This window comes from Typopeltis vanoorti, chromosome 20 (genome assembly GCF_054136105.1).
Source record: "Typopeltis vanoorti isolate ZY-2024b chromosome 20, IOZ_Tvanoo_1.0, whole genome shotgun sequence".
Taxonomy (NCBI): Eukaryota; Metazoa; Arthropoda; class Arachnida; order Uropygi; family Thelyphonidae; genus Typopeltis; species Typopeltis vanoorti.
Window position 1 is genome coordinate 43841654 of NC_143568.1, and position 26894 is coordinate 43868547.

A 26894-nucleotide genomic window follows, 5' to 3' on the forward strand; every position below is an offset into this window, starting at 1 on the left:
TTCTATCGTCTAAGGCACTTTGTACCGTATCAATCCACCTATATCTTGGTCTTCCTCTGGGTCGTTTTCCTGCCAACCTGGCAGAGACACTTGTTTTGCTAATCTTTCCTCGCCCATTCTAAGTGACCATACCACCTGAGATTAGCTCTGCTAACGCATTCCTGGATGTTGACAATGTCAAGTTCTTTACTAATATCCTAGTTTTTAATATGATATTGCCATTGATGCCATCTGTTCACGCCTATAATCTTTCTTAGGACTCTTATATCTGCGATTTCTAGTCTTTGGTCAAGTGTTTTACTTCTGACCCAGCTCTCAGATACATATATTTGGTTAAAAACTCGCCTCTTACATAGATCCCATTATAAATTTGAACGTTTATTCAAAGAAAGCGTAGAGGTCTTACTCCATCATCCTAACCTGAAATGGAATGACTGTTTATCATCATCATCAAATTCCTGCCATGTACCCTCAAGGCGTGTACAGAATATAATAGTACTACATGAAAAAAATTACATATTTACTAACTTCCTATCTACAATTTTCCTCCAAATCAGTCTGTTACTTGTCAAGGCTTCAACATTATCAGATCTTATATTTCTATCATCTAAGGCACTTTGTACCGTATCAATCCACCTATATCTTGATCTTCCTCTGGGTCGTTTTCCTGCCAACCTGGAAGAGAACACTTGTTTTGCTAATCTTTCTTTGTCCATTCTGTTTAAGTGACCATACCACCTGAGATTAGCTCTGCTAACGCATTCTTGGATGTTGACAATGTCAAGTTCTTTCCTAATATCATTGTTTTTAATATGATATTGCCATTGATGCCATCTGTTCACGCCTATAATCTTTCTCAGGACTCTCATATCTGCGGTCTCTAGTCTTTGGTCAAGTGTTTTACTTCTGACCCAGCTCTCAGATCCATAAGTTAAAACTGGTTTGAACACTGTCTTGTATACAGCTAATTTAGTGTTCCGACTAATTTCTCTCTTATTCCATATGAATTTATTCAATTGACTTCCTACCATACCAGCTTTGCTGATTCTGTTGTCTATTTCTATATTTAATTTACCATCTTCAGTAAAAATCGTGCCTAAGTAGCTGAAATGTTTCACTTGTTCCACAGGTTCTCCATTCACAACACAGTTGACATTTTCAATGATTCTGCCTATTTTCATTGTCTTTGTCTTTTTATTGCTGACCTTCATGCCATATCTATTACAACAGCTATTCAATTTAGTCAGAGAATCTTGCAGACTTGTAGCGGATTTATTTAGAAGTATAACATCATCCGCATAAAGCAAAGAGCTGACATTAACATCTCCAATTTTGATATCATGTTTAATACCACTTTCCTTCATAATGTGATCCATATAGATAATGAATAACAGAGGGGATAATGTACATTCTGGTCTCACACCAGATTTAACATTAAACCATCTTCCTGTACTTCCTTCAATTCTAACTGCTGACTTACAACTCAAATAAAGACTAAGTATTGCTTGATATAATGCCCCATTGACACCATATAACTGTAGCGTATTGAATAGCTTACTCTCTTGGCACCTTGTCATATGCCTTTTCCAAATCGACAAAACTTAAATACACATCTCTGTTATATTCCCATGCTTTCTCGTCTATTTGTCGTAAAGTGAAAATCTGATCCTGACAGCCTCTGTTTGGCCTGAATCCAGCTTGTTCTTCATCAAGCTTTTCTTCCACAATTCTTCTCAACCTTTTCTCAATTATACTTGCATAGATCTTGCCAAGAACACTCAGTAGGGAAATACCTCTATAATTCTCACATTCAGTTTTATTTCCCTTTTTATATATGGGTACTATGAGCTCTACTCCAATCATCGGGAATTCGTCCCTCTGTCCAAGCTTTCTGAACTATGCAGTGCAGCCACTGTAAGACTTTTATACCACCATACTTCAGCATTTCTGATCGAATATCATCTACTCCTGCTGCCTTTCCACATTTCAAGCCTTTAATGGCTTTTTCTACTTCAAGTATGGATATGTATTCCTGACTGAATGCCTGGTCAATGTTTTTACCACTGCACTGTCATCACTGCTTGTTTCATTTAGCAGTTTTTCAAAGTAATTACTCCATACTTCAAGAATATCTTTTTCTCCCATTTTCATGTCACCTTTATCATCTCTAACTCCTTTTACAGCACTCTTTCCTCCATTCCTAAGCTTCTTCAACAACCTCCAGAATATTTTGCCACCTTCTTGATATTTATTTTCTATATTCTTGCCAAAGTCCTCCCATGACTTTTGGTTAGCTAGTTTTACACAGTATTTAGCATTTTTGCATTTGTCTCTGTATTCTCTAAGAGATCAAGCTGACTTATTTGTCAGGAACTTTTGATATGCTTTCTTCTTTTCCTTCACTGCCTCTTTAACCTCCTGTGTCCACCAGGGAGTTCTGATTTTTTTATCCTTGCAGACAATCTCACCACATGCCTCTCTAGCAGAATCAATCAATGTTTCCTTCAGAGTTTGCCACTGAATCTCCAAGGTTTGATTACTGTTCTCAAACTCTTTCGTTTTTTCTTCAATAATCTTTCTGTATTTTAGTCTACAATTCACATCTGAGAGCTGCTCAACTTTTATTCGCTTTAAAACTTTCTTACATGTTATTCTTTTCAATATGAAATTCAATTTTATCCTACTCAAGACTAAATAGTGATCACTTCCAATTTCAAATCCTCTGTACACTCTAGTGTCCTGCACCAGGGAGAAAACATTACTATCAACAATAACATAGTCAATGAGACTTTTCTTATTCCTTGCCTCTTCTCTCCATGTGAATTTGTGAACATTTTTATGTTTGAACATGGTGTTAGTAATAACCAGTCCATGTCCTGAGCAGAAATCCAACAGATATTTGCCATTATTATTAGCTTTGCTCTTTTCTCCAAATTTTCCCAAAATATTTTTGTATGTCTCACAATAATATCCTACTCTACTATTTAGACCCCCAACAAGCCTTTTTCATTATGTCAGTTGCTTTTTCTAAAGCCTCAAAAAATTCCTGCACTTCTACCTTAGTAGAGCCTTCTGTGGGACCATAGGCACAAATAAGTCTCATTGTCCAGTTCCCCATTCTCATATTTGCCCACATTACTCTACTTGAGACTGACTGCCATTCAAGAAGATTAGCCTCGTATTTTGTGTTGAATACTATGGCTACTCCTTCTTTTCCTTGATTGTCATTGCCTGAATATAACATTTTGTATTTATTGCTCAGAAAGATCTCACCAGTTTTTGTTTTTTTTTGTTTCAGTCACTCCTATTATGTAGATCTGGTACTTATCTAATTCCTCAGCTAGCTCCATTTCTTTGCCATTCAGGCTTCTTATGTTGATAGTACCGATCTTTAACTCTGGTGATGTTGAGTTGGGGTTTGTTTTCAGATTTGTTCCAGTAGCTGACTTTTCGCTGTTCGCCCTGGTTCCCTGGCGAAACAACGGGGGCCTTGTTTAACCGGGCGACGCCCCAGCCGGCATGAAATTTTGTCGTGTCGTACCATCATTTTTTATTTGGTTTAACCAATAAGAATACAATTTGGTCGGCTAAATCCCAAATTGCCAGCCCATCCTTGTTTGTTCAGTATCCAGGTAGATACCCAACAGGGTGCACCACGAGAAGGTGAGAATTGGACATTAGGTCAGAAGCCCTGGTCGGTTCTCCGCATTCCTTTAAAGGCTATGTTGAGGTCTCCTCTCAGTTATACAGCTTTGACCCTTAAGCAGCCTATGACTGTTTATCTATATCAAAATTCTGGGAAAGTCTAACCAGGATAACTCATTAATTCATATTAATTTTTTGTTATTTAATATTATTAATTAATATCTTTATTTCAATCATGTCTCTGCTTAAAAGTATTCCCTTTAATACTTAGTAATATAAAATCATTTGACTTGTTCTATTTTTAAATGATCTATTGTTAGTATTCCACCTTGTATTTTTTTTATTTTTTATTTTTATTTTTTTTATTTTTTATTTTTAAATAACAGTTCTTGTAGCGCTACTAAAGATGGTCTGCTATTTCCAGACCGAAATATTTGGTTAATTAAATATCTTTCTTGAGTTTACGTGCATATATTATTCAGTAAATACAGATCTTTGTTATATTCCCATGCTTTCTCAAATATTTGTCGTAAAGTGAAGATCTGATTCTGACAGCCTCTATTTGGCCTGAATCCAGCTTGTTCTTCACCAAGCTTTTCTTTCACAATATTTCTTAACCATTTTACAAGTATACCGGCATAAATCTTATCCAGAACACTCGTTAGGAAAATACCTCTGTAATTCTCACATTCAGTTTTATTTCCCTTTTTATATATGGGTACTATTAGAGCTCTACTCCAATCATTGGGAATTCGTCCCTCTGTCCAGGCCTTCTGAACTATGCAGTGCAGCCACTGTAAGGCTCTTATACCACCATACTTCAGCATTTCTGGTCGAATATCATCTACTCCTGTTGCCTTTCCACATTTCAAGCCTTTGATGGCTTTTTCTTCAAGTATGGATATGTATTCCAGACTATTATGCCTGTTTAGTGTTTTTTACCACTGTGCTATCACTGCTCGTTTCATTTAGCAATTTTTCAAAGTAATTACTCCATATTTCAAGGATATCTTTTTCTCCCATTTTCATGTCACCTTTACATCTCTTACAGCACTCTTTCCTTCATTTCTAAACTTCAATAACCTCCAGAATATCTTACCACCTTCTTGGTATTTATTTTCTATGTTCTTGCAAAGTCCTCCCATGACTTTTGTTTAGCTAGTTTTACACAGTGTTTATCTTTCTTACATTTGTCTGTGTATTCTCTAAGAGCACAAGTTGACTTATTTGCCAGGAAATTTTGATATGCTTTCTTCTTTTCCTTCACTGCCTCTTTAACTTCCTGTGTCCACCAGGGAGTTTTCTGATTTTTCTATCCTTGTAGACAACCTCACCACATGCCTCTCTGACTGAATCAATCAGGGTTTTCTTCAAGGTTGCCACTGAATCTCCAAGGTTTGGTTTTCTTGTTCTGAAACTCTTTCATTTTTTCTTCAATAATCTTTGTGTATTTTAGTCTACAGTTCACATCTGAGAGCTGCTCAACTTTTATTCCCTTTAAAACTTTATTGCATGTCATTCTTTTCAATATGAACTTCAGTTTTATCCTGCTCAAAACTAAATACTGATCACTTCCAATTTCAAATCCTCTGTACACTCTGGTGTCCTGCACCAGGAAGAAAACATCACCATCAACAATAACATAGTCGATGAGAATTTTCATATTCCTTGCCTCTTCTCTCCATGTGAATTTGTGCACGTTTTTATGTTGGAACATGGTGTTAATAATAACCAGTCCATGTCCTGAGCAAAAATCCAACAGGTATTTGCTATTATTATTAGCTTTGCTCTTTTCTCCAAATTTTCCAAAATATTTTTGTATGTCTGGCAATCACTTCCTACTCTGCTATTTAGATCCCCAACAAGGACCAACTTTTCCTTTTTCATTGTGTCAGTAGATTTCTCTAAAGCCTCAAAAAATTCCTTCACTTCTACCTTAGTAGAGCCCGTCTGTGGGACCATGGGCACAAATAAGTCTCATTGTCCAGTTCTCCATTCTGATATTTGCCCACATCACTCTACTTGAGACTGCCTACCATTCAAGAAGATTAGCCTTGTATTTAATGTTGAATACTATGGCTATTCTTTCTTTTCCTTGATTGTCATTGCCTGAATATAACATTTTGTATTTATTGCTCAGAAAGATCTCACCAGTTTTTGTTTTTTTTGTTTCATTTACCCCTATTATGTCGATCTGGTACTTATTTAATTCCTCAGCTAGCTCCATTTCTTTGCCATTCAGGCTTCTTATGTTGATAGCACCAATCTTTATCTCTGTTGTTAAAGATGGTTGTTATGTCGAGTTGGGGTGTGCTTTGAGAAATCATGGAAAATAAAAGGGGGTGTACTTTTCAAACAGTACACTTTCATCCATTCTCTTCTTCCTGTATATAAATTACCTCTCACAGACTTCAAATCTCATCCACAGCGTTTGCAGATAGTAGTATAATACTCCATTCCTGATTTTCATTCAACAAACCCTTATAGTGTTCAAGTATTTGAATCCTCAAGATCCACCATGACCAATGGCCTGAACTCTAACCTAGCAATATTTCAGTGAGGCAAGGACAACCTTCTAGGCTTCATTGCCACCAAATCTCAGTCCTGTCTGTTCTCTTGCAAGAAATGGATTACATACCTTCCTCTAGCTTTCACTAATACCCAGATATCCAAACATGATCAGATTTTGTTTCTTGGACTGTGATTTATATCTCTAATCTTTCCTGACACATTTCAACTTCTTTCAACAACACATTTCATTTCAATGTTCATCTTGAACACTTTTGTATGGTTTTGTCATTTCTTGTTTCATTTAACAGACTTTCAATTACTCTCGAATTATAGGATATCCTTATCTTCAGTTTTCATGTCACCTTTATCATTTCTGGTTCCTTTTACAGTACTCTTTCTTCCTTTTTGTACTCTTCCGCCTTCCTGATATTTATTTTCTATATTCTTACTAAAGTCTTCCCGTGACTTTTGTTTAGAATACTTTTACACATAGCTTATCAGTCTTATATTTTTCTTTGTATTCTTTTAGGGCATCTGCTGACTTACATTGCTTGGAAAGAAGTCAAATGTACACCATAATGTAAAGTACAAAGAGCCATGACATCCACCTTAGTAAGATGTAGGACTTCCTTTCGCTGCGATGACTGTGGCAGTCTTACAGGGTATATTTTCCACATGCATACCATAGCAATCAACGGGAACTTTGGACTATTCTTCTTATCGGATGTAGCGAGGTGTTGGACTGTTGTGGAGCAAATGCTCCTTCACCTCACCCAATGCTTCAGTTCATCATGCAGATGTTCAGTGGATTGAGATTAGAGTTCTGTGGAGGTTAGTCAAGTGTGGTGACGTGATGTTCATGTCCACAAACCATGCATTTACAGCAGCAGTCTTGTGACACAGCACTGTCTTGTTGAAAGAGACAGTGGTCAGTTCTGTAGAAACACCACAGAGTAGGAAGAAAGCATTGCATTGTCCTGAATTTTCAGATACCTCTTGGAGTTCATTGTTTGTGGCACCACTAACAGTGGTCCAATGCCAAACCAGGATAAACAGGACCACACCATCACACCGTCACCTCTGAATTTCATAGTGAATTCAGAGGTGACGGTGAATTCTCTGGTAAAATGCGTTCATCAGAAATCTGCCACACCCACCTGCTTTGTAGAGGATGTAACATGATTCATCACTTCATAACCTTCTTTCCCAGCTTCCACATCCCACTGCATATTCTCTTTGCACCACTGAAGAGTGCTGCATGTTTTAGTTCAGGTAATGTGGGGCTTGCATATTGTGGTCTTACCATGGAAACCCATGTTGTGAACCTTGGTTCTGAAAGTTTTTGTTCAGATTTGTGTTCCAGTTGATGCCTGGAACTCCTCATTCAGTGGTTGCCAATGAATGGCAGTTTTTACATATTATCCTTCGTAGCATCCTACAGTCATGTTTGGTGAGTGTAGTAGGTCATTCACTGTGGGTAGCACTGCAACATGGCATCATATCATAATGCCACTTTCAAACTCCATCAATTCCCTTCTCGCAGTCATTTCTCCCTGACATAGTTGCACTGTCTTGGGAGCATCACATTCCTCCAATTTATACTGCCTAGAAACACATTACTCATTACATGGCATGATGTACCTTGCCCATGTGGGTGCTTGTTAACTTCTTTCCAAGCAGAGCATTTGCTAGGAACTTTTGATATGGTTTCTTCTTTTCCAGAACTGCTTCTTTTGTCAAACTATGTGGATTCTTATTTTTTATCTATCCTTACAGACAATTTCACCACATAGCTCCCTAGCTGAATCAATCACTGTGTACTTAAAGAGTTTGCCTTGTGAACTCCAAGGTTTGGTTCTTGTTTTCAGGTAGCTACAAATTTTATTCAGTAATGTTTGTATAGTTGAGACTACAGTTTTCCTGTGAAAGCTTCTCAACTTTCATTCTTTTTAAAACTTTCTTACATACTGTTTTTTTCAGTGTGATATCCATTTTTATCCCGCTTAGCACTAAGTAATGGTCACTTCCAATTTCTAATTCTCTGTATTCAAATTCTTCTATCTTAAACCAGCATGAAGATATTACTATCAACAATGATGTAGTCAACGAGGCTTTTCTTATTCTTTTCCTTTTTCTCGCCTCTTTTTAGCCTCGCTCTTTTTCTCCAAATTTTCTCATGATATTTCTCTATGCCTGGTGGAATTTATTTCCTACTATGCTGTTTAGATATCCAACAAGAACCACTTTTTCCATTTTCTTTATGCCTGTTGTAATGATTGGAAATTTCTTCCACTTCTTCTTTAGAAAAACCTTCTGTCAGACATATTGGGCTGGTACAGCAAAATATTGATTCTGTCCAAAGAGGCAATCTGTTTAATTAATGATACTATCAGATATCTGTTTCATTTGCTCTCCCGTAGATATTCATTTTTTGTCTTTTCCCTCTTCTACAGATACTTTCATCTGGTTTTTTGGAACAGCCTCCCAACTCTTTCTTCCCCAATGAATGCAATCCCTTAGTTGTTCAACAAAAAATAATAATAAAAGTAAACGGATTCCTCCTTTCTTCGTATTCTGTTCCTCACACAGAACTAATCTACTATAGGCCTTGTGATCTTTCTTGTGTGGGTCAGATATTAAAAAAAAAAGTGTAGAAAGGAAGCTTTCTATTACCTAGAAGTGTTTCATATCTGTTAAAGTTTATCATTCCAGCATTCTAGGAGCATCTGTTCAGAAAAGAGTATAGTGTGATTCCTCACTCCATATCACCATTCTTCAGTTCTGGAGACTGGCCACAATGTTTTCTACTCCAGTGTAACTTCACTGTTGATTGCCAAAGTTAATGTTTGGCTTATGTGACCTACCAAGACTGCAACCCTTTATGTATTGTCCAACAGTATATTAATATGAACAAATGGACTAGTTGGACATTTCCACATTGAGGTTGAGATTTCTATATCCATTTGATGATTCTTTAGTCTCTTGGTACTATTTTTAGTTTCTTGGGTGTTCCTGTGCAATATTTGCTGAAGTGTCACACTCATATTTCCCTTACCTGATAATGTTATTTGCACTTATTTTCAGATGATTCAATTTTTATCCAATAGTACAGATGGATGTGCTACCGATATTGTCATCCTTAACACTTCTTTTACTGCCTATGGGTGATAACACTTTTTTACTACCCATGGATTCCTTTCCTCATGCTGTTTGATGGCATACAGATGTATGTTTAACTTTGGGTGTATAGGTATTTCTTATATCAAACTTGCTACAGTTCATATTAATCATCTTTACATGTGACTAGTGCTAAATTATCCCTTACTTGGCACACACACACCTCTTAGTCTGCTAGATTCTAACAGTCAGTCTATTTATAAAAATAGAAGATTGAATGTTATTATTTTTACAATAATATCCTGGATAATTTAGCATGGTTTTTGATCCATTGTCATGTTGAAACATAAAATTCTAACCAGTCAATTGAGATGGGGGGGGCAAACAATAATGATGCAGAATTTTGAAAAAAGAAAGATTTACAGCCTTGTTACTGGAATCTTATTCAAAGGACATTCTAGATGATAATCAGACTGGTGAGGACCTTGAAAATGAATACAGTAATTTTGTGACTTCTGATAGTGAGCTACTGTTCGACATGATGTTCATGATGATTGTCATTTGACTTCATCAACTTTGTTTTCAGCCATAGGTGCCAAATTCCACTCACTGGAAAATGATGAGACATGAATACCAAGTTTTGTCGGACACCTTCCTCAATGACTACAAGTAGCATCTTTAAACAACAGATACATTGTTTATATGGATAAATTCAAGCTAGCAAAGTAAGGAAATCCAGAAGCAGAGAAACAACATTTTCCAAAGTGTAATAAAACAGTTTTCTTGAGTAAATCATGTGTATGTTCTTTTGCATTTGATCTGGCAATGAGAACTACTTTGAGGACTCATTCCAAAGTTGAATTGTGGCAGTAAATCACTGAACTGTAGTATCAGTGATAGTATGGTATGAGACACATGAATAAGTAAAATTCATTCTTTTGTACTGCAGGCCAAAAATTTTGTATTATAACATTTTGGGAAGTCACCTTATAAGATTTTTTAATTTTTCAAATTGAAATGTTTTCTAGAGTAGCTGAAAGTTGGGAAGCCTGTGATTCAAATGGATACTGTCCCTTTATTCATTAAGAAATTAGTTATCTAAAATACAATAGTTATAGTCTCCTTTGCTACAAAAGCCAGATGTCCCTAGTGAAGTACGTTGTGTTTTCATAGCTTCAATTGTTATTACTCTTTTTTTATACAGTGTATTATAATCATGAAAATCCTCTGAACTTAATTTTCTACTTAGTCATGCATATCTTTAGATCATATTGGAAAAGTGTGTATTAGCATATCTTAGCAATTTCTATTGAAATCACATTGTTGGTAACTTTGAGATACTCATAAGGACATAATAGAAAAGAATTTAAGATAAACATTAAAAGAGTATATGTTACAAATTAATTAAAATAATTTGTTTTTAGGATGTTGGTGGTGCTGGACCTGCTCGTGCATATCCAGTTGGAGGACTCTGCTACTACTTATCACCACCAGAAAACCTGGCTCATATAGTTGAAGATCCAGTTCATGCAGTTCTATACATTATCTTCATGTTGGGATCATGTGCATTTTTTTCAAAGACGTGGATTGAAGTATCTGGTTCCAGTGCTAAAGATGTAAGATTTAGTATTGTCATTGTTGTAGTTTGATTAATTCTTTAGACAAAGGTGTTTGCAACTGCTCTATGTCAAATATTATTTTGCTCTTTTCTTGTGCTGATTGCCACATAAAATGAACATTCATATGAATGTAAGTGTAGATTATATATGAACTTTAAACTGATGCATTGTATTCAGCAGTCTTAGTTTATATTAGTTTTTATATTTTCGTGGTAATCGCCGAGGTTTTTCAGCTATATTACTCTAGTGCCATGGGTAAGAAAGAGGAAACTTATTAACATTAGATTTAAATACCTGTATATACATACATAATAAGGCTATTGCATAAAACACTTGAGGGAATGAACAGAAGAGGAACAAGAATTTTCTCTGTGTTTGGGGTTAAATGTGAATGGAAGGTGACTGGTTACTGCAAACATTAACAGATTCACTGGTGCTAATTATGATGAATGGCATTGGCAATATCGGTAAAACTGCATTTTCACAGATGGTGAATATTTGTGACAGGGACGGGAGTGAAGGAGTTAATCAATTTTAACTGCTGTCATTTGTATAGAATTAAGAAGTTTTGAGAATTCTTAGGCATAGCACTCCAAAGAAAAGAACTATATTCTTTTAGATGCATTTACAATTTCTGCAGTGTTAGTAGTTGTTTAGAACTTGGAGCACAAGAGAATCTTGGTTTCTTTAATGCTGAGAAATCATTACCTGTTTTGAAATGGTTATGAGTCAAGATTGGGTTTCACTATATAAATTAAAACATTATTGAATTGCTCACTGAATAATGTTTGGTGATCAGTACATTAATGTTGTACAAGTAGATAGTGTGGAATTGTTTCCTTTTTATTAAAAAAAAAAAAAAAAAAGTAAGAAAAAGGAGAGTAGTTGTGATTTAATCTGCAAAACTGTGAATTTGATCTGTACTGCAATATATGTATTGTGTAGTCAGAGAAAATAAGCAAATAACAGTGTATGCAAGAAGATAAAAACTTAAGATTGGAGCTTGCTAGTACCCTTATGATAAATTTAATCACACGGCTTGAAGATGTTAAGAACAAATATGTGATTCTCCAGACTTTTTACCATGGTATCTGTCTTAAGTTTATATAAGTGAGATCCTATGCAAGATGCAAATCAACATAGGCAAAATGTATATTAGGGATCATAGGTTAGTTTAGGTTATTTCTAAATGGTACAGAATTTAACTTATGAAATTTCCAGTATTCTAGAAAGGATTGAGGAGTCTGCTAGGATGATGTGAATGTATAAGTGTTTATCACATCTTGTTGAATATAGGCTAACTTTCAAGCTACTTGGTAAATATCACTGGCAGGACAGTGTGAAAAGGTGATATATGACAACAGTCAACTCTGGATTACAGGTTTTTGGAATAATTTAACATAACCAAAAGTTTTATTTGCTATCCCGATGGATCAAAATTCTTGTGATTGTCTCTGAGAAATGGCTTTTTATGATAACCACAGTTTCAAAACTTCTACTTTCTTTGTTGGAAGTAATTACAGTAGAATCTGTTTTTCTGATCTTATAACTTTGTTGTGTTCTTGGTCTTCAGCTTCGATAATGATTTAAAGTGGAGTATAGCCAATGGTGAGCTATAAGGGGCTCGTGGGGACCCTTTGTTAAATTTTTCTCAAATTTGCGAGCCACTTGTTCTTCTTTTTTATTTTTTCAAAAAAAAAAAATTTTCTTTTGAACCATATTAAGCGCAAACTCATACAGTAACCTAACAAAAATTAGTCTATTCGGCAGTGTATAGATTATTTGGAATTATTGTTTCAACTCCTCTATAACGAATGCACCCAAGTTTGAAAATAAAATAAGTGCATGCGCTATCTTTATCCTTCTCCCTTCTGGTAGCCAATCATATGGTAAAACCAGGAGCCAATCAAATGTTTTATAAAAGATTTCATTCTTATTATATTTTGATAGTTAAAAAATGTTTTTCTTATGTAAGATAAATTAACACAGTTGATTGTGTTCAAATATTTCATGTTCAGATCATGAAATAGTTGTACAGTGGTACCTTGGTTTGAGCATAATTCGTTCTGGAAACGTGCTCGTAATCCAAAGCACACGTATATCAAAGCGAATTTCCCCATAAGAAATATTAGAAACTCAGATGATTCCTTCCAAAACTCAAAAATATTCCTATAAAAATGATTAATACAAAATACATAAAGTAATCGAATTTATTAATTACATTACAATTACATATTACAGTAAATACAATTAATTGCATTGGGTAGGATGACTTTCATTGTCACTAACGGAATCACTGCTATCTGTCTCATCCCAATTAAAAACTTGCTGCGGCAGATAACACTCGGAAACCATGAGCTTCTGAAACTTGGCAATGAATGCCACAGCTGCCTTTGCGTCCGAACTCACAGCCTCTCCGTGCCTCACAACACTATGGATGCCACTTCTTTCAACCCTTTTTTTGATTGCAGCCATTGTCGTAGTACAGTTAATAAAGAACAGTCACTACATTTGGACACAAAGTAAAAAAATGCTTTATGCACACACTCATGTGGTCACAACGCTAGCGCGAATGAGGTATGCCGACTGAGACCGCGCATGCGAGACGATTACCCACAATCCCGAGCAGCTTGTGATCACATGACGCTCGGCAGACAAAGCGTATAGGTTATACAGTACTCGTATTGCAAGACGTCGCTCATTTATCAAGTTAAAATTTATTAAAAATTTTTGCCCGTCTTGTGAAACACTCGCAATCCAAGAAGCTGCTTATAGCTTCATTGACTGCATCAATGAAGCTATAAGCAGCTTCATTGATGCAGTCAGTAGATGTTTGGATCAACATCCACTGATGCTGAAAACAACTTGTCAACAAATGAAGTTATTGATTTCTTGATGTTTGGTATTTTTATAATTACAGACATGAAAGAATGGTTATATCAGAGAAGAAATGAGTTGTATGTGTTGGGTGGTTTCCTCTTTTTTTTTTTTTTTTTTTCACTTGTCATTATCATCATTGTTTATTTACAATTTGTAAATAGAGAAATGAACTAAGTACATAGGAATAAGAAAAAGTTTATTATATGTAGCTTTCTACATATTTACATATATGTTTTGAGCCAGTTGAGTTATTTCTCATGGAAAGAGTATTTGTGCTGATAAGGTGGTTCAATATACTGCCAGAATTATTTAATTGGTCTTCCTCTTCATCTTTGTTCATTTGAGGGAGTGTATAAAACTAAGATGTCGAAGTATGGAGAAGGAGGTGGTCTCATTTGATGTCCAAGTCAATCAAGTTGACCTGTGTTGTGTTTCAATCAAGGGTTTTTGGTTTGTTTCTTCTAAAATAGTGGAATTACAAATATGATTCTTCCAGGAGTAACTGAGTAAAGTCTTAAACAGGTTGCATTAGAGTTATTAATGGTTTTTGTTGCTTTTTGAGTGGAAACGTTCCATATTTCTCGACCATATAAAAAGATAGCCTAAGGGGTGATTTCCATATATTTCTTAAATTCCTGTGTTGATTGAGAGCTTCATATTTTCTTAATATTATGTCATTTACAGTATTATTTATGTTTGAGCCTAAGTATTGGATGTCTTCTATAATGATGGAACCTTGTATTATATATGTAAGTATTTTAGTTTTATTTGAGTTAACTGTCGATCCAAATATTCTTGCAGCTTGGTATGGTTTGTCAAAGTGTTGTTGCACCTTGGATAAAGATGAATCTATTAATACTATATCATCTGCATAGGTGAGATCACTGAAACGGAGTTGTTTATCATTGGTTGTTAGCGCTGCACCAAATCTATCCTCAGCCATTCTAAAAATGTAGTCTAGGGTTATTATCTTGATAAGGTGCTGCAATAAGGTGGGGATTCTTGTCCCCAGTCACGCATACGTGCTCGACCCGATTTAACCTTTACCCAGAGAGAAAAAAGACTCCAACTCCGAACACAACTAGAAGAAAAATGCCAAAATGGAGACAACAGTTGGGTGATAGACTACAAAAGATCCAAACTTGTACAAAAACCAAGTGACCACCAAGGACACCAGCATTCAGACACTGCATAGGAAACGTGCAATACCCTTGGGGTCAAATCCATGCCTCACAAAACCTTGCATATCCACTTCACCAACATCCGTGGCCTCAACTCCAACCTTAATAGTATCCACTACCATCTGCAATCCACTAAACCCCACCTACTCTTCTTAACAGAAACTCAAATCTCACCTTCCCCCAGCACTATTCATCTTGACCTTCCTAACTATACGCTATTTAACTCCTTGCAACTCAAGGGAGGCGTCTGTGTGTATATCTGCTCTGATATACCCTGCCAGAGAGCAACTAACTTAGAATTGCCCGACTTCGACCTTCTTTGGCTGAAGATATCCCCCCCTCCCCACCACCACCACTCAGTTAAATTCATCAGCTGTCTCTATCGCTCTCCTAATACCACCAATCACTCTGAGCGCTTTCATTTCCTCTCCCTAAAAGTTGATTTTCTCCAGTCCCACTCTCCCAACAGCGAAATCATCCTCCTGGGCGATTTAAACGTCCATAACGCCAATTGGTTTTCCTCTTCCAGTTATACAGATCCTGCAGACAGAGATGCTGAAACATTTGCAGTCACCAATGACCTCACACAAATTGTTCAAAAACCAACCAGAATACCAGATAACCCAAACCACTCCCCAAATATCCTGGATCTCTTCCTTACTAATGACCCCTCCAAATATGCAGTGAATGTAGCGAGCCCCCTGGGCAATTCTGACCACAACTTAGTGCTCATCTCCTCTCCCCATGCAACAACGCTTACACTGTCACTCCCACACAAGAGTAGTTTGGCATTATAACAGTGCCAAATGAGACAGTCTCCGAGACTACTATGCTTCATTCCCATGGTTAGACTATTGTTTCCGGTCTTCCAGTCCAAACATATGCACTGAACGCATCACCAAAGTGATCCTCACTGGCATGAAAACATATATTCCCCACACTACTCAGACCTGCTATCCCCTAACTAAACCCTGGTTTTCCAAAAAATGTGCCAAGACTGTACAAATGAAGAATTAGGCATACCACAACTGACTCAAATCAAGAACCCCATCCTCATTCAATACCTATACTGAAGCCCGTAACAATTTCAAGAAAATTATCAATACTTCCAAAACAGAATTTGAACGGGCAGGAAGCTTGCAGCCTGTCCAAACAGCAGCTGTGCCTTTTGGTCTCTTGCCAAGGCAATTGGCCGTAACTTTTGCCCTACACTATTCCCATCTCTATCATACCCAGATGGCTCAATTGCAACATCACCCATAGAAAAAGCTAATCTCCTGGCATCACACTTTGCCTCCAATTCGCACATAACTGACAATGGCAAATGCTCTTCAGTCATTCCGACTGGCCAACATACAATGCTCTCTGTATCCTTTTGCCGAAAAGACATCACAAACCTACTGTCTAAATTAGACACTAAAGTCTCCTGGCCCAGACGGAATTCCTCCAATTATCCTGAAGGACTTTGCATCCTTTGGACTCCTATCCTGTGCCACTTGTACACACTCTCTTACTCCACCTGGTATATATATATCCCAAAACCTGGAAACTGGCCTATATTCAACCCATTCCTAAAAAGGGCGACAAATCACTGCCATCTAACTACCGTCCCATCTCAATCACCTCAGTCCTATCAAAAGTAATGGAGAAAATCATCAACTCTCAACTCTTAATCTACCTTGAAAGTACCTGGCTATTAAGCGACCACCAGTATGGATTCCGTGAAAGCCGTTCAACAGGAGATCCACTCTCATACATCACCCATCACTGGACAAACGCTATGGAAAAATTTGGTGAATCTCAAGTAGTTGCACTCGATATCTCCAAAGCCTTTGACTGAGTCTGGCACAAAGGCTTACTAAGCAAACTCCCATCATTTGGACTGCCTCAGGACTTCTGCAGATGGATTGCCAGCTTTCTGTCTGGACACACACTATGTGTGATGGTAGATGGCTCCCTATCCTCTCACCATCCAACTAATGCTGGGGTCCCTCAAGGTTCAGTTCTCTCACTGACCCTCTTCCTTCTATATATCAATGACCTACTTCAGTTGACCTCTAATCCAATACACAGTTTTGCAGGTGATAGCACATTACATTCCTCCCTTTCATATGACAAACTCTACACAACTCACTTCAACCCACAGAACATCAACCACCGCTGCTCTTAATTCCGACCTCCAAGCTATCCGCCAATGGGGCTCAGACAACCTTGTCAACTTCAACACCAGTAAAACCCAGTTCTGTCTTATTTCTCACAAAAAAGAACCATTCCCCCCCAGCATTGTTTTTGATGACACTCAAATTCACAGACAAGACGAAATTTCTCTTCTCAGAATTACCTTGACATCAAGCCTCTCCTGGCATAAACACATCACAACCATTGCATCCTCAGCTTCCAAAAAACTAGGTTTTTCCCTTTCGCTCAAGACATTACTTCACCCCTAAACAGCTGTTAACACTTAGAACTGCTCTCACATCTGGAATGGGGCTCCAAAACACCCTCAAAATGCTTGACTCAATACAGAGTAGAGCAATTAGACTAATAAATGACCCATCCCTCACCAACTCGCTCCACTCACTTTCACATAGATGCTTGGTCTCTGCAATCTGTATATTCTATAAATACTTTCACGGGAAATGTTCATCTGAAACAATCAATAATTCCCCCACCCTGTACTAAACCCATTGGAACACGTATGGCTGCTGCCCAACATCCTTTTACAGTACACCGCGAAACCCACAGAGCAAGTTTCTTTTCCTCCTCATTCATCCTTGCTACTGCAGTACTGTGGAACAGTCTTTCCCCCTGACATATTTCCCAAGGAATACAATATGCAGGCGTTTAAATCAAACGTAAACAAGTTTCTCCTATCACAACCCATCACCCATATACGGTACTAACATACTATAGGTTGACCAGCCAACCTTTTGTATGTGGGCCCAACATTTAAAAAAAAAAAAAAAAATTGCTTTAATAATTTTGTTGGGAATATCATAATGATAAAGAATACTGAACATGTTAATTCTACTAATGGAATCAAATACCTTTATGAAGTCTATGAAATTGAGGATAAGAGGAATATTCTTGTCTTTGGAACCTTCCAATAATCTTCTTATACTATGAATGTGTTTTAATGTGCTTCTGTTATTTATGAATCCTGCCTGGTTTTTCATAAATAGTGGGAAAATATGAGGTACTATATGATTAAGAATCATTTTATTGTAAAGTTTCAGAGCTATAGGCATTCCACGGTAGTTTTCCAGTTTATTTAGGTTTTCATTTTTTAGTATTGGAAGAATTATGCTTTCTTTTCAATGGGAAGTTATTTCCCCTGTCCTGATTAGTGCATATATTGAGGAAGATATTCTGTAGTTGGGATGATTTCCATCGGTCCTTGCTGCTTTACCTGCTTTCTGCTTGTTAAGTCTGTTTTGAGTTCATCAAGAGTGAAGTTGTTGCAGTTTATAGGTATTTCTTCACTTATTTTGATTCCGGACACTGGAGTTTGAGAAATGTTTTTAATGTTAAGTAGACTTTTTAAAGTATTTTTTTCGTTCTGAAAATTCTTTATCTTCTATACTTTTACCATCTTTATCTTTAATTCTTAATTTTTTGGGTTTCCTTTCTTTGTTACTGAGATGTTCCACAATCTGAAAAGCTTTGGTCTTACGGTTTCTATAATAATTGTCCAAAGGACAATTATTATAGAACCCAGGACACTCCTTTCCAAAGTTTGAGTCCAATGTTATGGATAATATTCTATTTGAAACCTTCTCTATTGCAGAGATTTTATTATATAATTTTTTACTGACTAAGATTCCAATGCCACCATTGGCATGTTTTTTTGCTGAAGAGTAAAAATAAAAGTAAAGTTTTTGTCTGTTGTGCTCTTTCATTCTAGTCCGTGTCCGTTTTCCAGTGGTGTTCTTGGAAACAAATTGCATTGGTATTATTCAGTTCAGCTCCTCTGCATAGCTCAAAGAATTTTCCATGTTATAATGTAAGAGTTTGCTTACATTATAACTGGAAACAATTAAAGGTGTTTTACAGAGTTGGAATTTAGAGGTCTTGCTCTTTTCCTTATTGATCGACTGGTTTCTGGGAAGGCTTTCACCAGTCAACGTCATATTCACTCTCCAGGTGGAAGGATCAGGGCAAGCTCTAGATTTATTTGTTCTGTTTCCTTTCATAATCATTTTTGAATTTGTATATTGGGAGATTAACCCTAATATGCTTCATCTGTGAGAGGTATTTTATTTCTCTCCTACCAAACATTTCTGGGAGGTATTCCTCTATCTGCCACCTGGGGATGTGCCCTCTAGGGATTATAGGTTCCCCTGAAGGCTTGTCATTTGCGCATGTATTCTTTGTTTATTATATCAAGAAAGTGACTTTATTTCTGTGTAAAGGAAAAAATATATTTTCATAAAGGTTTCAGTGTATGAATAAAACAAGATCTCAAAATGAAACTAGTTATAATTTATTTATTATATGCTATTGGATCACTAGTGGGATGACTTGATTCATGGAAACTGGCTCAGATGTTTTATGTTTGAGCATACTTCAAAAATGAAAACCTCTGTTTACACTTGGTTTGAGAGAACATTGGTTATCTCAAACCATTGGTTCAGAGAACAGCCAGCACCTATTATACATGGTCACTGATAAAGAGATCAAGGGTGTGTTAGGATTATAGCTGTCTGCTAAAGAAGAGGGTTGTTATATACTCTCTCTCTCTCTTTTTCTGGAAAAGACAAGTGATATTTTGTTTTATAATTAACAGTACTGTGTGCATTATGATAGATTTAGTTTATAATACAGTTTTAATTCAATATGCAGTATTTGTTTGAGTTGGTAGTGGAGCCAAATGTAATAAGATTATGGCAGCCAACATGTCATTTTTCAGGAAATTTAATATGATAGACTTCAGATGCAGTGTATTTGCTATAATAAGTGATTCTTTTGAGGGTGATAGGCAAATGGTGAGTGCGTGTGTCTCAGATGTTACAAACACAAGTGTCAAATGTTCATGTCAAAAGCAAGATAATGGTGGTTTAAATATTTGTGAGGGGAAAATCACAAGCAAAAAGACTAATGAAGAAATAAGTTTAGGTGAAAGAAGTATGAATGACAAATGTGACTAATGACTTGGAATCAAGATAACACAGAAATGGTGAAAAATAAGGACAATAATAGGGAGGATGGTCATCATCAAATTTCTGACAATCAAGGGGCATACAGAATATGATAGTATTACATGAAAAACCTACATAACCACAAACTTCCTATCTACAATTTACCTCCAAATCAATCTCTGTTACCTGTCAAGACTCCAACATTATCAGATCTTATATTTCTGTCTTCTAAGGCACTTTTTACTTATCAATCTGCCTATATCTTGGTTTCCTCTGGGTCTTTTTCCTGCCAACCTGGCAGAGAACACTTGTTTTGCTAATCTTTTCTCTCTCATTCTAGTTAAGTGACCATACCACCTGAGATTAGCTCTGCTAACACATTCCTAGATGCTAACAGTATCAAGTTCTTTCCTAATATCCTCGTTTTTAATATGATATTGCCAATGATACCATCTGTTCACACCCCGAATCTTTCTCAGGACTTGCATATCTGCAGTCTTTGGTCTTCTTCCTTTTTTACCTTGTGGTGTCGAGGGTTTTCTATTCATTTAACTGCAACCGTACACAAGGATAAGTTGGTTAGCCCTATTCACGCCAGTGACGGAATCGAACCCAGGACACTGCTTTTCTAGGCAAATGGTTGCAAAGTGCATAGCCATTCAGCTAACTGCCCACGGATCTTTGGTCTTTAAAAAGTGCCTTTAGTCTTTGGTCAAGCATTTTATTTTAAACCCAGCTCTCAGATCCATAAGTTAAAATTGGCTTTAGCACTATCTTGTATACAGCTGATTTAGGGTTTGACTAATTTCTCTCTTATTCCATATAAATTTATTCAGTGTTGACTTCCTACCATATCAACAAAGTTGATTCTCTTGTCTATTTCCATATTTAATTACCATTTTCACTAAAAATCGTGCCTAAGTACCTGAAATGTTTTCCTTGTTCTATAGATTCTCCATTCACAATGCAGTTGATATTTTCAATGTTTCTGCCTATTTTCATTATCTTTGTCTTGTTATTGCTGACTTTCATACTATATCTATTACAACAGCTATTCGATTTAGTCGGGGAATCTTGAAGACTTGTACTGGATTTATTTAAAGTATAACATCATCTGCATAAAGTGAAGAGCTGACATTAACATCACCAATTTTGATATCAGATTTAATACCACTTCATGTGATCTATATAGATCAGTGCTTCCCAAACTGTGGACTGCTGTCCCCTTAGAGGCCGTAGGTTTTGTTGAGGGGGGCTGTGAAATAATGAAAACAAATTTAAAATGTTTTAAGACCAAGTAGATTTTTTTTTATCTTAAAAGAAACGTATTTAATTTTTATTTATTATTTCTTTTTTGTTGTTTTTTATATTTTAATGGGAAAAAATCACACATTGGTGTGTATTCACAAATTTTGCTCCCTGCATATTTCGGCGCTTAATGAATATTAGTAAATATATGCTTATTCATATAAGTTTCATTTCAAAGCAGAAATCTAAGAATTGCAGTTTTAAATATTTCACCTGATATTGACTTATTGTGTAGCAGTATTGAATCACATTAAATTGTTATTAAACTTCTTTTATTTTTTAATTCCTTCTTCATTACTAATTGGTTTACGTTTCATGTGCTTGTACTGCAAATGTACAATAACAATATATCTATTTATATAAAATGTTAAGATGATGTGCCATGTCAAACGTGTATATAAGATGCTAAAAGTTTATTTTTTCACTTGGTTAGAGTATAGTAAAATTAGTTTAATCCTTTATCCAAGTGTGAGCAAACAAAGTTTGCGCCTGAAGTATCTTCAGGACTAGGGTAAAGTGATACAACACCAGGGCAACTCGTTGCAAAGGTGGAGAAAGCTACCAACACTCCTAACTCAGTATCTCCTATAATGCAAAACACATCTCCTTGTGGATATGTCTAATGTTATGCATTAAAGGAAGGGCCACTACCCAGACTAGTTTCGACCTTTATTGAGGTCTCTTCAGTGGGAGCCAGGCCCTAGTGGAAATACCAGGCAGAAGCATTAGCAGGTCATCTCTACCTATCGGAGTTGCCAAATGGTGTGCCACCCTTTTTTAATAAATTACTCTGGATTTAGAGAAAGATGTTGAAAGTTTATTTTTTCACTTGGTTAGAGTATAATAAAATTAGTTTAATCCTTTATCCAAGTGTGAGCAAACAAAGTTTGCGCCTGAAGTATCTTCAGGACTAGGGTAAAGTGATACAACACCAGGGCAACTCGTTGCAAAGGTGGAGAAAGCTACCAACACTCCTAACTCAGTATCTCCTATAATGCAAAACACATCTCCTTGTGGATATGTCTAATGTTATATCCACAAGGAGATGTGTTTTGCATTATAGGAGATACTGAGTTAGGAGTGTTGGTAGCTTTCTCCACCTTTGCAACGAGTTGCCCTGGTGTTGTATCACTTTACCCTAGTCCTGAAGATACTTCAGGCGCAAACTTTGTTTGCTCACACTTGGATAAAGGATTAAACTAATTTTATTATACTCTAACCAAGTGAAAAAATAAACTTTCAACATCTTTCTCTAAATCCAGAGTAATTTATTAAAAAAGGGTGGCACACCATTTGGCAACTCCGATAGGTAGAGATGACCTGCTAATGCTTCTGCCTGGTATTTCCACTAGGGCCTGGCTCCCACTGAAGAGACCTCAATAAAGGTCGAAACTAGTCTGGGTAGTGGCCCTTCCTTTAATGCATAACATTAGACATATCCACAAGGAGATGTGTTTTGCATTATAGGAGATACTGAGTTAGGAGTGTTGGTAGCTTTCTCCACCTTTGCAACGAGTTGCCCTGGTGTTGTATCACTTTACCCTAGTCCTGAAGATACTTCAGGCGCAAACTTTGTTTGCTCACACTTGGATAAAGGATTAAACTAATTTTATTATACTCTAACCAAGTGAAAAAATAAACTTTCAACATCTTTCTCTAAATCCAGAGTAATTTATTAAAAAAGGGTGGCACACCATTTGGCAACTCCGATAGGTAGAGATGACCTGCTAATGCTTCTGCCTGGTATTTCCACTAGGGCCTGGCTCCCACTGAAGAGACCTCAATAAAGGTCGAAACTAGTCTGGGTAGTGGCCCTTCCTTTAATGCATAACATTAGACATATCCACAAGGAGATGTGTTTTGCATTATAGGAGATACTGAGTTAGGAGTGTTGGTAGCTTTCTCCACCTTTGCAACGAGTTGCCCTGGTGTTGTATCACTTTACCCTAGTCCTGAAGATACTTCAGGCGCAAACTTTGTTTGCTCACACTTGGATAAAGGATTAAACTAATTTTATTATAAGATGCTAAAAATGTAATATTTGCATTTGATTTTTGCAATATTCGCTGCGTATGTTTTGTATTGAATATAAATACAATTAATATTATAATAATATATTACTTAAGTATAAAGAGCTAATAAGCTGCATTTTGGCAATGAAAACATTACTTAAATTAAGGGGATATTAAATCCCACATAGTTTTAAAACCGAATAAGAAACTCAAAGATTGGAATCGGAGAGTTTCTTGCCGAATATAGTAAACTATAAAGTATCGGCGACACTAGTGTTAGCCAATGCAAGTGATCCTAGTACGTAGTACAATACCGGGCAACTCGTTGCAAAGGTGGGGAAGTTCAGATCGCTATTCTTAGGTATTTTCCATAATGTAAAAACACATTTCCTAGGAAATGTATGCTGTTATTACATTATGGAGGGAGGTCACTACCCAGACAGGTTTCAGCCTTTTTTGAGGCTTCATCAGTGAGTAGCTAGACCTAATACCAAAGTGTATAGCGAAAAGAACTTATGTACTCTGCGAACGAGTTATCCAAACAGGTGCAACCATTAAGTTACTTAAGTATAAAGAGCTAATAAGCTTCATTTCGGCAATGAAAACATTACTTAAATTAAGGGGATATTAAATCCCACATAGTTTTAAAACCGAATAAGAAACTCAAAGATTGGAGACTTTGACTAGACCTAATTGGAGACTAGACCTAATACCAAAGACTTTGGTATTAGGTCTAGCTACTCACTGATGAAGCCTCAAAAAAGGCTGAAACCGGTCTGGGTAGTGACCTCCCTCCATAATGTAATAACAGCATACATTTCCTAGGAAATGTGTTTTTACATTATGGAAAATACCTAAGAATAGCGATCTGAACTTCCCCACCTTTGCAACGAGTTGCCCGGTATTGTACTACGTACGAGGATCACTTGCATTGGCTAATGCTAGTGTCACCGATACTTCATAGTTTACTATATTCGGCAAGAAACTCTCTGATTCCAATCTTTGAGTTTCTTATTCGGTTTTAAAACTATGTGAGATTTAATATCCCCTTAATTTAAGTAATGTTTTCATTGCCGAAATGAAGCTTATTAGCTCTTTATACTTAAGTAACTTAATGATTGCACCTGTTTGGATAACTCGTTCGCAGAGTACGTAAGTTCTTTTCGCTATACACTTTGGTATTAGGTCTAGCTACTCACTGATGAAGCCTCAAAAAAGGCTGAAACCGGTCTGGGTAGTGACCTCCCTCCATAATGTAATAACAGCATACATTTCCTAGGAAATGTGTTTTACATTATGGAAAATACCTAAGAATAGCGATCTGAACTTCCCCACCTTTGCAACGAGTTGCCCGGTATTGTACTACGTACTAGGATCACTTGCATTGGCTAATGCTAGTGTCACCGATACTTCATAGTTTACTATATTCGGCAAGAAACTCTCTGATTCCAATCTTTGAGTTTCTTATTCGGTTTTAAAACTATGTGAGATTTAATATCCCCTTAATTTAAGTAATGTTTTCATTGCCGAAATGAAGCTTATTAGCTCTTTATACTTAAGTAACTTAATGATTGCACCTGTTTGGATAACTCGTTCGCAGAGTACGTAAGTTCTTTTCGCTATACACTTTGGTATTAGGTCTAGCTACTCACTGATGAAGCCTCAAAAAAGGCTGAAACCGGTCTGGGTAGTGACCTCCCTCCATAATGTAATAACAGCATACATTTCCTAGGAAATGTGTTTTACATTATGGAAAATACCTAAGAATAGCGATCTGAACTTCCCCACCTTTGCAACGAGTTGCCCGGTATTGTACTACGTACTAGGATCACTTGCATTGGCTAATGCTACTGTCACCGATACTTTATAGTTTACTATATTCGGCAAGAAACTCTCTGATTCCAATCTTTGAGTTTCTTATTCGGTTTTAAAACTATGTGAGATTTAATATCCCCTTAATTTAAGTAATGTTTTCATTGCCGAAATGAAGCTTATTAGCTCTTTATACTTAAGTAACTTAATGATTGCACCTGTTTGGATAACTCGTTCGCAGAGTACATAAGTTCTTTTCGCTATACACTTTGGTATTAGGTCTAGCTACTCACTGATGAAGCCTCAAAAAAGGCTGAAACCGGTCTGGGTAGTGACCTCCCTCCATAATGTAATAACAGCATACATTTCCTAGGAAATGTGTTTTACATTATGGAAAATACCTAAGAATAGCGATCTGAACTTCCCCACCTTTGCAACGAGTTGCCCGGTATTGTACTACGTACTAGGAACACTTGCATTGGCTAACGCTAGTGTCGCCGATACTTTATAGTTTACTATATTCGGCAAGAAACTCTCTGATTCCAATCGTTGAGTTTCTTATTCGGTTTTAAAACTATGTGGGATTTAATATCCCCTTAAATATTTTAATTTTTCCATAGGGGGCCCTAGCATCCAGAAGTTTGGGAAGCACTGATATAGATAGTGAATATAGAGAGGATAATGTACATCCTTGTACATTATCATAATGTACATCAGATTTAACATTTAACCATCTTCCTTTACTTCTATTCTACCTGCTGACATACAACTCAAAGTATTGCTTGATGTAATGCCCCCATTGACACCATACAACTATAGCATTTTGAATAGCTTTTCTCTTGGTACCTTGTCATATGACTTTTCCAGATCTACAAAACTTAAATATAGATCTTTATTATATTCCCATGATTTCTCAACTTTCATGAGCAGGAGAAAGTCTACAAACCAAGATAGTGCTACGTCGTACGGACAACCGACGCACCTACTCGAAGACCACATAGAGTAGGTGAGAAATCAGCAGTGTGATCAGCCAAGGATGTGAAACATGTAGCCACCCTCAACATAAGATCACTATACCGACCTGGAAAATTGCAATTAGTCCAGGAAAATTTAAAAAGACTGAAATGAGTATTTTAGGTTTATCAGAGACACATTGGTGCAGAGATGGATTCATGGATTTACCAGAAGGAAGACTGTACTTCTCAGGAAGAAAAGATAACATACACAGAGAAGGAGTTGCATTATTAATTGAAAAGAAACTTACACACTCAGTAATTGAAATAAACTCAGTGTCTCCTAGAATAATAACAGCCAAACTTCAAGCAAAAGAGAAAGGTCAAACAATTAAAATAATCCAAATACATGCACCAGACAATAACCATTCAGAGGAAGAAATAGAAAATTTCTATGAAGAACTACAACAGGAAATAGATAATCCCAAAAATAGAGAACTCATGAGATTTTAATGCTAAAATAGGACAGTTCACAGCAGACAAAAAAGATGTGATGGGGAAATTTGGATATGGAGAGCTTAACGACAGAGGAGAACAATTACTCCACTTCTGTAAAGCAAACGATCTAATGATTACAAACACATTGTTCTATCAACGCCCTAATAATAAATATACATGGACATCCCCAGATGGTAATATAAAGAACTGCATAGACTAT

The 26894-nt window shown here is 36.5% G+C and overlaps 1 protein-coding gene across 1 annotated transcript in view; it reads left to right on the plus strand.

The window, feature by feature from the left end:
• Positions 1 to 26894, plus strand: part of Sec61alpha (SEC61 translocon subunit alpha) — a 151639-nt gene that overhangs the window by 102207 nt on the left and 22538 nt on the right. Inside the window, exon 10 of the mRNA XM_090410578.1 lies at positions 10698 to 10889. Within this exon, the coding sequence (XP_090266704.1) occupies positions 10698 to 10889 (192 nt within the window). The remainder of the gene's footprint in view (positions 1 to 10697; positions 10890 to 26894) is intronic.